We start from the raw sequence: 15,360 nt of genomic DNA, 5'->3' as shown, positions 1-15,360 counted from the left end.
GAGGCTATAAAAGGACTCGCAAAAGAATATCGGGGCTTTTTCTTTAATGCAACGATGCAGTAAACTTCATACAAAAAGTTATTAGTAATTATTTTTATTTTGGATATCTGATTTTGTAACTGCTATTTCTCCTGAATAATAATAAATGGATCCTGGTTTTTAAACTTATCGTCTGATAATTTAAGCTACGACTACATCTATATTTCTTCAACTATCTATTTATTCTGGACAAAAGCTGATACATCACATGTATATTAAATTTGAAACTATTAACAGAAGTAACTGGCATATATAGTTTTAACTTTTTACATTGACGGTTTCCTATCTAAAGAATTCAAATTTTGGCAATATATCCGCCACTGTATGACATTAAAATTTTTTATTTCAGTAAACGATGTTTTACACTTAAATATTGTATACGTGCATATATTTTTAGTTTTAATGTGTTATTTGTTTTCTCACATGAAATTCATAACATGTTTTAAATTTAAAAAAGAACTTTTAAATTATTTTAGTAAGAAAACAATTTAGTAATTATAATAAAAATTAGCAAATATGATAAAATCTAAAATTTAATATTTACGAAATGTCTGAAAACTCCCCACATTCACGAATGTAATTTTACTCTGCTTATCATCTTCCTAGTAGTCTCATAAATGGTTAATAAACTCATAACTCTCATATGTTATGTGATAGTATTTATTTTATTAAAGTTTGATTCAAATAAATTTTACTAAATGTATAATATATTACTTTATATAGAGCTACTTCATTTTAATGAACTTCTCTAGCATTTAATATTTGCAGAGTAAATGATTAATTAAAAGTCAAAGCGAAAGGACTTAACATCACTTCATTAATAATCATCGAAGATTGAATTCGTAATTAATTCAATTATGAAATTACTCTGAAATTTAAATAGGCATTGGCATATTTTAAAGCATATTTGCAAAAGAATTGTTAAATTATGGGATAAATCATATTCATTAATCAACAAGCGATATTTTGAAAAGGTTACTGAATTTCAGTGGGAGTTGCTGAGAGTTACATAACGTAAGGATTTCATTTATTCCAGTTTTCCATACTATATTAGATAAGAAATGAAAATTAGAAAGCATGTTCTCTGAACTTGGAAATTAAACTTTTTTTAATTTATATTAATTTAAAATTCAGTTACTTTTGCCGATGATTTATTTAGCGAATTATCTATTTAGGTGAATTAATTCAGAGCAGACGGCATTTCAAACTTGTTATTGTTAGTTAGACTGCGTATATAAACTGTTGTTATGTATGTAGATAGATTTCGTTATTTGTCGAAATTAATTTTTTTAATGTGATATGGCCAAAACATCAGTATTTTCGTCATTTAAAACACTTCTGTAATTAGAAGTATATGACTACGACCAACGAATGAAAAAATAAAGATTGGGTAAGGACTTTTAAGCCGGCAAAGGGTGGGTATATAGTAAGAAATTGGGAACCAGTTTTTCACAAAGACCAAAAATTGAAATTCATAAGTAATAAATTTCAAATAATCCTATAAATGCAATAAAGAATTTAACAAATATTAAAACCAAAACCCTTCAAACAAGTATTACCCCAATTCAAAAAGTCAATCAAACTAAAAAAAAAATCTGCTGTGTACACCACATGACTTCCTTGTACGGAATATTAAATTATACGCATTTTTTCTTGCATTTCATTTAAACTTATTGGATGGAATTAAATCTACTTCGCCGACAGCGCATGAACCACAATAGAATAAATGCATTCTTTAAAATTCACTCATGGCGTTATCTTTGTTGTATTTGTTTACCATAGCGACACACTGGCGCTAGATTCACTTAATAGTATTATATTTCGTTCATATAACTCATAATGCGCAAAATTTATATCATTTAAAGAATAGAATTATCTAATCGTTGCCACATGTTCTATTCAAATACTATAATAAAGCTAGAATGATGTATAAAAGAAATTAAGCAAATAAAACAAAAATGAAACAGTTTTTCACAGACGATTGAGTATTTCTCATTCAATTAATTCAGTTCTTACTTCGCGAGAAGGCAAAAATACATAAAAACTCAAAATATCTATATTAAAAATTACGAAGTAAATCTTAAACATTTATTTCCTCGAAAAAATTCCATAAAGGATTAAGCATGATTTAATTGGCAATAATAAATGAAGGCGTTATCTTTGTTGTTGCGAAGCTAAGTTTCTCTAGATTGGCAACAAATCCACTAGTCTGCTGTTTCAAATGTAAACAATCAACGGTCGCCATAAAAAAAGGTTTAGCGGCACTTAAACAACTTTAAAATTGTTGATAATTCTAAAAATATTGCATACAGATTTACTAAAGGCATAAAAACCTTAACCGGAATATAAAAATAACATAATTCAATCACTTTAAAGCAAAAAATGTACAATTTACAAACATATAAGAGTAAAGAAACTGAGATCACTGAGGCGGGTAACAGAGTGGATATATATATAAATATATTTATATACGTTTCGTGCGGCCAATTGCAACCAAAATACGAGGTGCACATCTACATGTTATAGCAGCCCTATATACAAAATTTCAACGTTCTAAGGCTACTCGTTTTTGAGTTATGCGAGATACATACGTACGTACGCACGTACGTACATACGTTCTTACAGACGCCACGAAAAATTCTCTTCAGAATTAATTTTAAAGCAGTTTTATAATTTTTTTGGAGGAAACGATTCTTTTATTCTGTCCCTACGTACATATATCACGCAAAAATGTCGTTAAATTGCATTCGATAATGTTCAAAATGGATATTTTCGTTGAAATATGCTGCCTGAAACTTTTCACGATTACAATACTTCCTTTTTACTTCGTACAACGAAGTAAAAAAAAAAGAACATAACAGAAGAGGAATTCAGTCAACCTTCATGCCACTTCGTCAGGAGGAGGAAATTACAATCAATTGAAATCTCTCTTCAACAAAATCCTTCCTTTTATGTATTCAGAATTGGCCGATGAACCATTTCAATGTATTTTAATTATAATAGTTCACCCGAAACTTCTGGCCCCTCCACAAAGCAAGGAAGGGAGAGAGATTTCAATTGGTTTCAAATGTTCCTCCTCCTCACGAAATGGCGTTGAGGTTGATTGAATTCCTCTTCTATTATGTTCTTTTTTCTTTAAATTTTGTGATTTTTTAATTGGGGTATTGCTTGTTTGAGGAGTTTTGGTTTTAACATTTATTAAATTCTTTATTGCATTAATAGGAATATTTGAAATTTATTACTTATGAATTTCAATATTTAGTCTTTGTGAAAAATTGGTTCTAAATTTCTTATTTTATATCTTTATTGATATTTTTTCAGCAGTTTAATGAGCAAAAATTCTAGACATGAGTATATCCTGTTTTTTAAAAAGATTTTTTTGTAATTATATATATATATATTCAAAATAAAGTAATTAAAAGTAAATTAAAAAGCCTAAAACATGCGCTAAAGCTTCAAAGTAATAAACCAATAATTCATAATAATTTATAATAAGAAATCTTTCCATATACCATCTCCAAGGAACACAAATTAAATTTAAAACCATGAAAGAAAAAATTCTTTAGAATATTTTAAATTGTAATTTAAACTCTTGTTTATAAATCGGCTAAGAAAAATCTTTAATTGCAAAAATCCAACACCAAAAGTAAATATTAAATATTGAATAAGCAGCTATTGTCATTGATCGCAGATTAATCGACTTAGGATTAATCGACTAAGGGAATAAACCAATCTACCATCAATTAACAACAACTAAATTAAGAGAGTGTTTCATCTTACTTCCAAGTAAGTATCAAATTATTCGCTAGATTCAAACCATAAGTACAACTAATACTTAATCCAAATAAAGACATTAGTCCAGTTAAACCATAAGAATCTTGTAAAACAAAATAGCAAATAACCTGAAAATTAAAGTTTCTCATTAAGAACACAATTAATCTGTACGAGATGCTTACTTTAGACGTCATATCACCTACACTCTCATTGAAATTCAAAAACAGAAGTAAACAATTAAAATTTTATTCAAAATCAAAGAAAATAAAAAAAATGATCTTAAATAAAAATCTTAGTTAATTAGAAATTTAAAGATCAAACTAGTACATTAAAGTTAACAAACTTGTCTTCAAAATTTTAAAACCAAATGTCTGAAAATTCAAGTATTAAGTGATGGAAGTAAAAAGAGTTGTCGTAAAAGTGCAGTTTTTTCTTATTATAAATTATTATGAATTTTATATATATATATATATATATATATATATATATATATGTAATTATAATTAATGGGGAATACTCCTATTAAAATTCTATTATTTAAAATTAAATTAAGAGAATTACAATTTGAAGTTTAAATTCCAATTTACAAATTCGTTATTTTTAAAGTAATATTAAATTTTTGAAAAGTATTAAATAGTAAAAGTCAGATTGGTATGGAAAAATTGCTTTACTAACAATGGCCAATAGTAGTGGATATGCATAAAATTGTGAAAAAAATTGTTAATGGTAATTAAAAATAAACAACCCATAGGATAGTGAAATAATATAGACTCTTCGTTTAAACAGACTTCAAGACTTTCAATCGTCCAGATGGACTCCGGAATAATGGTCAAAATGAATGTTTTCGTTGAAATATGATATTCGAAATTTATCTCCTAAATTTCCTTGCTGTAAATTTTAAATTTAAAGACTGCATTTAGATTGCAGAAAATTCATTGCTAGTTAGAAGTATTTGGAAAATCATCTCAGGTTGTTTTATTTAAAATACATTTCTTGGTTGCTTATGTATGATTTTCAGATAAATTATTTAGCTCATATTGAATAAGCTAGAGTAAATAATAATTTATAACATCTTACTACTGTTACATGCTAATAAATGATTTCCTTTTTTTTTTTTTTTTTTTTTTTTTTTTTTTTTCCAGCTATTGCCGTGGGGACTGTACTTGTCGTTCTAATATTTTGCCTCTTAGGACTAACTCTATATTGCGTCCAAAGAAATCGGTGAGAATGTTTATAATTAATTTTAATTTCTGGAGTATCTCTGATTTCTGATAATTACTGATGCTGACGATAGGATAATATAGAGTAATTTATGTCCAATAACTTTTAGGTAAATTGTAATGACCCGTTCATAAAAAAATATCATTTTACAACCAAGGTACATAACGTACGAGTACTATGTAGTCACACCTTTTTTTAAATGCATTAATAATGCAAGAGCTAATAAATATTATACATCATATGTTAAAACTTATGCAGCCAAATTATAAAATATATCACTTTGATGTACTTAATTTATATAGAAAGAACTATGATGTGTCTTTTATGCTTAAAATTTATATTAATAAGGATAGATTATTAAAAATAATATAGAATTATTAAGAAAATAAACGATTAAGAAAATGTAATTAATATCAGATCTATTAGTCTGTAGAAAAATTCATTCTTTTTATTTCAGAAATAACTTACATCGAATAGAATGGCAGTTTTCTTCTAGAAATGCTGGTACATTAATAACGAGTGTAGCCGCCAGGATTTTGAATGAAAGCATACAAATGTGTATGTATTGTGTCGTACAGGTGCCGGATGTCAGTTTGTGCAAAGGAGTTCCATGCCTGTTGTACTTGGTCGGTCAATACAGGAATTTTTAATGCTGATTGTGGATGACTCTGGAGTCCAATATGTGCTCGACTGGAGAAAGATCGGGAGATCTAGCGGGCCAAGGTAACATGTCGACGCTATGTAGAGTATGTGGGTTACGGCAACGGTGTGAGAGCGCGCGTTATTCTATTGGAGAACATCCCCTTGAATGCTGTTCATGAATGGCAGCAGAACTGGTGGAATCACCAGACTGACATACAAATTTGTAGTCAAGGTGCGTGGGATAACCACGAGAGTGCTTCTGCTATCATACGAAATTGCTCCCCAGACCATAACTTCACGTGTATGTCCAGCGTGTCTAGGCAGCAGACAGGTTGATTGCACGTGCTCAATTGACCTCCTTTTAACCAACGAACAGCCGTCACTGGCATCAAGGCAGAAGTGGCTTCCATCATAAAACACAACAAATCTACACTCCGTCCTCCAGTGAGCTCTAGCGTGATACCACTTATGTCGCAAACGCCGGTGGTTTGGAGTCAGTTGGAATGCACCTTATAAGGCGTCTGGCTCGGGTAACTACTATGGCCATGTAACAAATTTATTTAAGATCCAAATGAACTCCCGGTGCAGCCTCCTGGGGCTCCAGGGAGTTGATGTTTCTAGATAGTGGAGGGCGCGGGACATACGCCTGTTTACCTATGTTAAACACCAGGCGTCCCCGTCCTCCGTAACCTGTAACCTGTCCTTCAAGTAACCGATTTGTAACAGTTCGTTGTGTCACTGTGGTGCCATCTGCAGCTTGAATTTCTGCTGCAGATGCTTTATGATGCGTCACAGCCGTACGCCGAACACGGCGGTCTGCCCTGTCAGTAGTGCCACGTGGCCGACAAGAACCTGGTCTTCTTGACTCAGTATCTTCCCTTGGCCGTTGCTGCCAACAGTCACGCACTGTTGATACGTTCCAAGTGTTTCTGCATTATGGGGGAAAGAAAACCCACCTTCTCGTAGGCCCATTTTACGACCTCGTTCAAATTCTGAGCTGTTGATAATGGCTTCTTTGTCTTCTTAATGGCATTCTTGACAAATATCAGCTCACTACGTCTCACTATGTAAATCTCAACGATAAAATGACGCTCACGAACTTTACAGCTCGTATTTAAAGCAAACCTGAGTTGCATTTTCATAGAGGCGCTACCACTTATGCATCTAGTGGTAAATTTAAATAGACGTCCTCTTTCAGATATATAAACACGCATAACATGTTTCGTTTATCTAGCAGAATCTCAATACTCCGAATTCAACTCTCTACTAACTAGGGCCCACCAGCGGCTGAGCGGTAAAGTCGTTGAACACTGGTAGTTCGGTCCGAGGTTCGAATCCCGCGAACGGGCTGGATGCATGGGCGTTTTCGTTTTTTCCCCATGTGTAACGTGTATGCGAGCCAGTTTCCCTTAGAAAGTCCTCCACGAAGGCATCCTCCCCTTAGGCAGACAGCCCTCGAGGCTTTCCCATAATAACACACACACAGAACTCTCTACTAACAACTACTACTGCGAAACTAATGCTCTCCTCGGTCTCGTATGGTTTTCACCCGGCCGCCGAGAGATTTCTAGTACCTTCCATTTCTCGAAATTACTGGAAGAAATATGAGGGTCAGATATGGTTACAACTACATATAGGATCAATTACATTACCCGTTGCAGTTATACAGGGACTGCACCAAAATATCACCAAGTATTCCTTGTCAAATTAGGGGACAAAAGTTAGTCCCCCAAACCATCGCCAGCTTGGTGGTATCTCCCCAATTTAACGAAAGAGCCATTTACTCAATATTAAATAGACTTAAATAGAGGTATTCTTATTTTTCCGGCAAAGCTACACTTCTTTAGATTTTCATGTTATATTATACATAAAAGTACTACCATTACGCTAAAATTATTTACATATATACAAAAATTGTTAACATAATATTTATTGTATGACAAAATCATCATCCTGTGGCAATATTTTTTTATTGAACACACAGAAATCAGATGAAAATATCTTAACTGAAAATTACAAATTAGAAAAAGTAAATGAAAAATTGCGTTTTTTGTTCAGCATTTTTATAATATATTCCTTATTACGTTATTTCCGTAAAAATATTTTTCACGATTAAATTTTCTTTCGAAATAAAATCACACGTAAAAGAATTAACAACAAAAAGAAAAAAATTGTTGAAGGCAAATGAATATTTAAACTAAAGTTTAAAGAACATTTAAACTAAAGACATTAATAGCTCTTTGCGGCTCAACAAATGGGAATTTTTTAAATTTTACTCAGAACTTTAGAATTGATTTTCTTGCTTAATCTTACGAGTTGTGTGCTTTATCGTATCACATGTACTCACTTTAAGGTCCTTTGAAATCACAAAAAATTTTAGCAAAACCGTTGAGAACAAGACTATGCTCATTTTTCCCCCTTGCGTTGTTGTTTTTGTTGTTATAAAAGTCATTAAATCGATGATGCAGAGAAGGTTTGTGATTCATGTAAATAAAATTTTACTATTCTCGGACTTCTTAGATTTTTGAACAAGCGATATATGTTGCCATACAATAAAAAATATCAGTAAATAGAGTTCTTATTTTAGGTTTCCAGTTCAGAAAACATAAATTTTATTATTAATTTTCTTTACAGACAGCTCGGTGAGAACGAATCGAAATCTTATCATTTTTTCAACGAAAGAAAAAAAGTATATCTTTAACGATATTTCTGGATCTATAAACTTAACGAGTTGTTGAATGTAATCTATAAACTTAACGAGTTCTCGGAAAAGCCGTTCTGCCAACTGCTCAAAGTTTTATGGATCAATGATGTCTAGAAAAATGCTGTTTCCGAGGAAGTTCGTTAAATTTAACAAGTAAAGTAGAACTTTAATGCTTTTCTGTTTGAAATAGTCGGCAGCGATATTACTTGCTTCTCTATACACACTTATTCTAATGCTTAATCACCAAAAATGTAATATAACTGCAAACTCAGAATATTCGATTGTCATGAAATGATTAGGAAACGTTTTATCTTAAAATTCGGAATGTGTAATTTACTCTTATATATGCTTCAACGTTTTGTTACACTCATAATTTTAGAAATGTAAAGTGTTTTAATCTGATTACTGAATTATTTGTTTCGTCAAAAGAAAGGTCAGATTTTTTTATATCTTTGCTCACAAGTTTGTTTACTTTCTTATATAATTATTCAATAAAATATTAATTCTTATTTCAAAGAATGTCATTAACTGGTTTCGTCAGGCAAACTTCCTTCAGTCGAATTAGAAAACATTACTGAAATTCAAAGAATTAATCAAATTTTTAGAATAATGCTTTGTTGAGTCATAACGATTAATTTAAAATTACTTTAGGAGTAATTCTGGGAAATTTTTGTGCAACGGATTCGTATGAATATATTCGTATAGTATTTTATTTATAATGTAATATAAATAAAATACTCTTAAATAAAAAATTTTAAAAAAATAAAAAATGCGAGAAATCCCAATGGGAGAAATATACGTATATTTATGTAGATTCTTCGTTATTTAATTTCTTTAAATATAACACAAGTCGATAATATTTGGTGGCAACAATTTGAAAAGTGAACCGACATTTATAGTGAACCAACTCAAAATGCCAAAAGGAAATTAATAGTCCTTCAGGGCAAATTGCCCCTTTGGACTAACAATATTTCTGTTCAAACCTGGCCATCAAAATTAATTTGCAAATGCTATGAAATTGGAACTAAAGTGTATTATTCCATATCTTCTTACTTATTGCAGCGCAGTTTGAAAAAGGACAAAAAAAGTCATGCGTTAGAAATGATTGCACCAATAATTCGTTTTAAGTTTGTGGACAAGAGAGATAAAGTATTTTATTCCTCCTTTCCGCATGCCTTTGTGGTGTAATTGGAAGCATACTGGACGCATATGCAAGAGGTCCAGAGTTCGAGTCCCGGCGAGGTCCCTGCACACTTTTTTCCGTCTCCAGCATCAGAAATGCTAATGACTCTACAGTGGCGCCCGAACTAAAAGGTGGTGGATAGTAGTTCGCCACCACCAGGATTTGGCGATTGGGTACCCTAATCTTCAGTCTTTCTTAAAAAGGGAAGTACATAAGGTATTTTCTCCCTCTTTTCTGCATGCCTTCGTTATGTCTACGCTACGCTATGATATGTCACCATGCAACGTCCACCTGCCGCATAGGTCATGCCACACTGCGAATTGTATGTTGTAAGTATGTAACCTCAATATGTTATGTCGCTATGTCTTATCTATGCTTAACTATGTTATGTCGCTATGTCTTATCTATGCTTAACTATGTTATGTCGCTATGTCTTATCTGTGCTTAACTATGTTATGTCGCTATACTATGTCCACCTGTCGTGTAAGTTACACTACGTTGTGTATTTAATGTTGTAAATATGTTATGTCGCTATGCAATGACTATATTCTATACTATGTCACGTTGAAATGCTATGCCATGTCATGTCTATGCTGAGCTATGTTATGTCGCCATGCAATGTTGTAAATATGTTATGTCTCTATGCAATGACTATATTCTATACTATGTCACGTCGAAATGCTATGCCATGTCATGTCTATGCTGAGCTATGTTATGTCACCATGCAGTGTTGTAAATATGTTATGTCGCTATGCAATGACTATATTCTATACTATGTCACGTCGAAATGCTATGCCATGTCATGTCTATGCTATGTTATGTCGCCATGCAATGTTGTAAATATGTTATGTCGCTATGCAATGACTATATTCTATACTATGTCACGTCGAAATGCTATGCCATGTCATGTCTATACTGAGCTATGTTATGTCGCCATGCAATGTCCGCCTGTCGTGTAGGTAATGCAACGCTAGGTATTTTATGTTGTAAACATGTTATGCTTTAGATTAGTCTTCGAAAGCCGTCCGGGTGTCCGACCCTGCTATCACTTGTCACCTGCATGCCTTCGTGGCGTAATTGGAAGCTTATTCGAGAGTTCCAGGTTTCGAGTCCCGACGAGGGGATTGCACATTTTTCACGTCTTTAGCATCAAAAACCATAATGGTCTTAACAAGAAGGACTCTGTACCTTTACCCAATATCCCTAATTAAGAACTTCGCGGAGCTAAACCCAGCTTATCTTTTTATCTGTCACCAGTCACCTAAAAGTATTTGGAATATATAGAATATATGGAATTATCACACCTACTCTCTGCTTGCTTTTGTGGTAACGTTGCTATGTATTTAATTTCCACCTCAAGAATTTTAATGAGTTTAAGTAAAACTTTCCTTTCAGATTTGGACTCTTCTTTAATAAAAGTAACCAAGAGAGAGGAATTACGTAAAGTAATGTTAATTCTGTAATATTACGTAATGCGATTAAAGTATTCATTGCGTCATGTAAGACATTCCATATTATGTTGAAACAGTATGCGTAGTTCCAGGTCACTAGAACACAGTAAAAACGTTATGCAATACCAGTCTGTATAGGTATTTGATCATGCCAGCAAAGTTTTCACATTATATGATACGATTATATAATCCATTTCGGATGTGTGACTATGCTCTTAACTACTACGGTGTCCGCCAAAAACATCGAGGCAAATGCATCGTGGACGATAACGTCGAGGTAAAAGCAAAGCGAAAATCTTGGAGAAACAGGGAGAAAACATCGCAATTCTAAAACATTGTATAGAAAACATCGTCATCAAAAATAAAGCGATTCAAAAACTTCGCAGTTTAAAAATATCGACATCGAAAATATCATAGTAAAAAATAAACATCCAAAAATCAGTCTTTAAAAATTCGCATATTCTCATAATGATTAGTGAGCGCAAGAAGAAGTGAATTAACTAATAAATGTTTGCTGAAAAGAATGAGAAGAATACTTAAGCATTCAAAAACTGAAAATGAGTTGAAAATAATGCTAGGTATAGTAGTTAATAGAATTTTAAACTTATTTTTATACAGTTTAATAATAAAGGTCATTAATTAATTCAGCTACTTCATAAAGTTTTACTGCTAATTTTTCAGGAAAAATATAGTATAAAAAGATTAAACTCTATTAAATTTGTTTAAATTATCAAATTCTAAAATTCTATTAACTTCTATAAGCAGTATTCATTCCTTTTCTGTTTTTGAATGCTTAAGTTTCCTTCTTAATTTTTCAGTAAACAATCCTTAGTTACGTAATTTAAAATATAAAAGTAAAAATATTCCTCATTCCTTCTCACGCTCACAAATCATTATGCCAATATGCATTTGCAAATTTAAAGCCTGAAAAGCGTAGGTCTTCAACAACTTCAGCAGGAACATATGGTCGTCCGGATTGCTGTCTATCACATGCGCATCCAGCTTCTTCAAACTGTTTTGCCAAATCATGTACCGTTTTTACGGAACATGAGCCTCGTCTTAGCTTACAATTTCTTTAATAAACTCGCACTTTTGCTACAGTATTTCTTTCCTTCTGATAAAACAGTTTTGTCAATTCACCTCACTATTTCACTGTAAGTTTCATCTTGTTAATACGTTCGAACACCTTTTTGAAGATAAAATCTTCCTAAACTGTTTATTAAAGGTTTTTCACAATAATACTTTGCGTATGGGATTTTGTGATTGGTACTCCTTTTGTCTATCACTATGAGTTATGCCAAAATGCGTCAAAATGTTTTCTTGTTACCGTAACCGTGGGAGATCTATTATCTGAAATCATCACAATCTCAAAAGCATACTTTCAAATAACAATATATGAAATTTCATTTCGATTGGTTGAGTGGATAGGCGATTGTTTGATGTTTCATATATCGGTGAAGTTCTTTTTTTTTAACCATTCTTTATATGGTATCCGTGTTGTCTTTCACTTCCATTTCACATCGGGTAGATTTTACGGCTAGAATTTGGATCAATCGTAAGAGATAGAACAGAATCGATAATTAGGTTAGCAATTCAAAGCAAACAATTTAATACATATTTCTTTCTTTGTAGGTCGAAGGAAGTTGTTGTTGTGTACAAGCCTGGAGAAAGTGGACAGTCCCAAAGAGAAAGTGAAGATAATTACAATTCCACGACATACTATGATGTCATTGACGACCGCCCTCCAAAAGTCCCTGTGTTTCCAGGAACCTTAAGCAAAGGCTACTCGACTCCAGTAGACAGTCGTTTTGGTACAAATAAAATGCCCGCGGATATAGCTTTTGGAACGCTGAAGACTTCCACCCTTTATAGCTCTTAAAATTTTTCCTGTAAAATTTAATAATTAGTCTTGGTAATAATGTGATTTTATCAAGGATAATTTTACATTGGTGTAGGGCAGCGTTTCTCAAACTATAGTCTACGAACCAGAAGTGGTCTTCGAGATCTGTCCTTGGTATTCTCGAAGATTTGCACAATTGTTCTGTTATTTTTAATCGAAATTATCAAGATTTCACATCATTTCTTGCTGACAACATGTTGATAAGTATACTGGCATATCTTTCAGATGTATTCTCAATAGTAAATTCACTAAATGTCTGTCTACGAGGTAATTCTTAGCTATTCTCAGTGCCCATCCGAAAGTTAAGGTTTGAAATGAAACTTGGTTTGTGAATTCGTTTATAAAGCCTAAATTTTTGCCATTTCCAGCCTTAGAATCTCATTTAGTAGAAAACAGTACCGTTACACTGGAAATGGATTCTGCAGTGACATATGATTGCATAATCAAAATTCTGAAGTCACTGTTTGAAACTCATTTCCTAAAGGGTAAATATAAGAAATTTTCATAGGTTCTTGATAGCTTTAATTAAATTTGAAAAACCAAAGTGTTATTGAATGAAAGAGAACAATTATCTGAACTCTCCAGCGACACAGGATGTTTAACGAAATTCCAAGCAAAAGGCATTGTTAAATTGTTATATTCTGGACATAACCAGCGAAAATGGAATATAGAGAACTGCGCAATGATGCTTTAAACACTGTAATTCAGTTTGCTTCTACGTAACTGTATAAAGAAAACGTTTTCACTGCCGACTCAAATAAAGACCAAGTACATAAATAGGCCTGGCCGAGACTTAATTTTATCGACATATATATCCAAACATAAAACAGCTTTGTAAGAATTAGGAGGCTCATTCACATCTATAATGCGAGTCCCAGCAGTTATTTAATTTTTAGCTATTAATGTTATCCACACATTAATAGCTTTGAATAATAAAAGACAAATATAAAATTTCTTCTATCGATTCAATTATGATTAATACCATCATAAAATAAAATAAATTTTAATTAATTGTATTTTAAAAATATAAATAGACTTATAGAATATACGTTTAAAAACATTGCTTTCGAAACGTACAAGAAGAAGGTAGTACTCAGATCATTCTAACTTATAAAAGTGATCCCCATTCGAAAAACGTTTGAGAAACGCCGGTGTAAAGGGAAAACTTAACACCAGTGTAAATACATTATTAAGTTTTGTAAGTCATATATCAGCCATAAATAATAACAATAAACTTATTTACATTTCGTGAATGAGCTCATTAATTACTCAAAATTACAGTCATCTGGTTCTTTTGGAAGAGTATAACACAAAATAAATAAATGAAATATAAAAGTTACTTCACGTATGAGAACATTTCGTTGTTTTTTGGTGCAAAGGATTTTGTTTTCCGTAAGATTAAAATATGTAAAATATAGCTTATTCCTTTCTTGTAAAGTAAATGTAAGAGTGTAACAAAACAAAATGTTAAACTAAATGTGGAGATATTGAAGAAAAATAGTTTGTTAAAATTTTTTCAAAGTAAATTCTTTTCCAAGATTGAGATTAAAATCCTCAATCAGAATCTTGTGCTGACGATTGTTTGACCATCTAAAGAATTAAACTATTCCATGTCTGAGGAGTTATGGTTTTGGAGCATATATGATCTTTACCTCCCCTCTGACCAGCAAAACCCGTATATATACAGCCTAGATTATTTTTGTGGCGTATATATACGTATAAGAGCGTATATATACGTTTATCTTAAAATATGTTTAAGGAATTAAGGATATGCATTAAAAGTACATAAATTCAGGTATAAAGTACCCGGAGCATTTTGACTTTAAGGTAACGGACCTCGTTCGAAGGGCCTTTTTCTTTGTTATGTTTCTGAATTTATGATATTTTTTATTGGACTGCACTCACACTTATTTATTCACTACAAAAGTGATAAAAATTCATTATTTTGTGAAATGTATGCAAAAAACTGAAAATTTTAGATCGAAATTAACAAAAACATCACCCACCACTGACAAGAAAATAATGATGGTAAAAACATGTTTTTGATTTTATGTTATAAATACTCATGATAGAGTGAGGTAGAATAATAGGAATATATTGATTCACTAGTATATATGGTCAAATAGTCAACACTCAAAATTTAAGAAATACATACTATAAATTTATTTTTTTAACATGTATAATAATGCACAAACTCTCTGTGCAAAATTGCAAGTGATTCTATGAAGAGCTTTTGTAGTTATATTGGTTACTTTGAACATAAATCATAAAAAAAATTAATGAAAAAAATCGCATATAAAGTTTTCAGATTGACGTGTCATGGCATAGTATATACACAACTATTCACATTGTCAAACGAAAATGAGAAAATACGTAATAAAAAATTACTTTTCCAGGTTCTCCGGACACTGAAATGCTTCAAATTGTTTAATGAAAAAGTAACATA

The 15,360-nt window shown here is 31.8% G+C and overlaps 1 protein-coding gene across 2 annotated transcripts in view; it reads left to right on the top strand.

Moving 5' to 3' along the window:
* Positions 1 to 14,167, top strand: part of LOC118204422 (C4b-binding protein-like) — a 76,080-nt gene extending 61,913 nt beyond the window's left edge. For both annotated transcript variants that reach the window (XM_085813035.1, XM_085813026.1), the window contains 2 exons: positions 4,956 to 5,034; positions 12,647 to 14,167. In XM_085813035.1, the coding sequence (XP_085669161.1) occupies positions 4,956 to 5,034; positions 12,647 to 12,893 (326 nt within the window). In that variant the 3' untranslated portion in view covers positions 12,894 to 14,167. The remainder of the gene's footprint in view (positions 1 to 4,955; positions 5,035 to 12,646) is intronic.
* Positions 14,168 to 15,360: the final 1,193 nt, after the last annotated feature.

This window comes from Stegodyphus dumicola, chromosome 1 (assembly GCF_044657685.1).
Source record: "Stegodyphus dumicola isolate Sdum_Otavi_A_Nest chromosome 1, ASM4465768v1".
Classification (NCBI taxonomy): Eukaryota; Metazoa; Arthropoda; class Arachnida; order Araneae; family Eresidae; genus Stegodyphus; species Stegodyphus dumicola.
The sequence above is the reverse complement of the archived record's forward strand: the minus strand, read 5'-3'. Positions and strand labels throughout refer to the sequence as shown.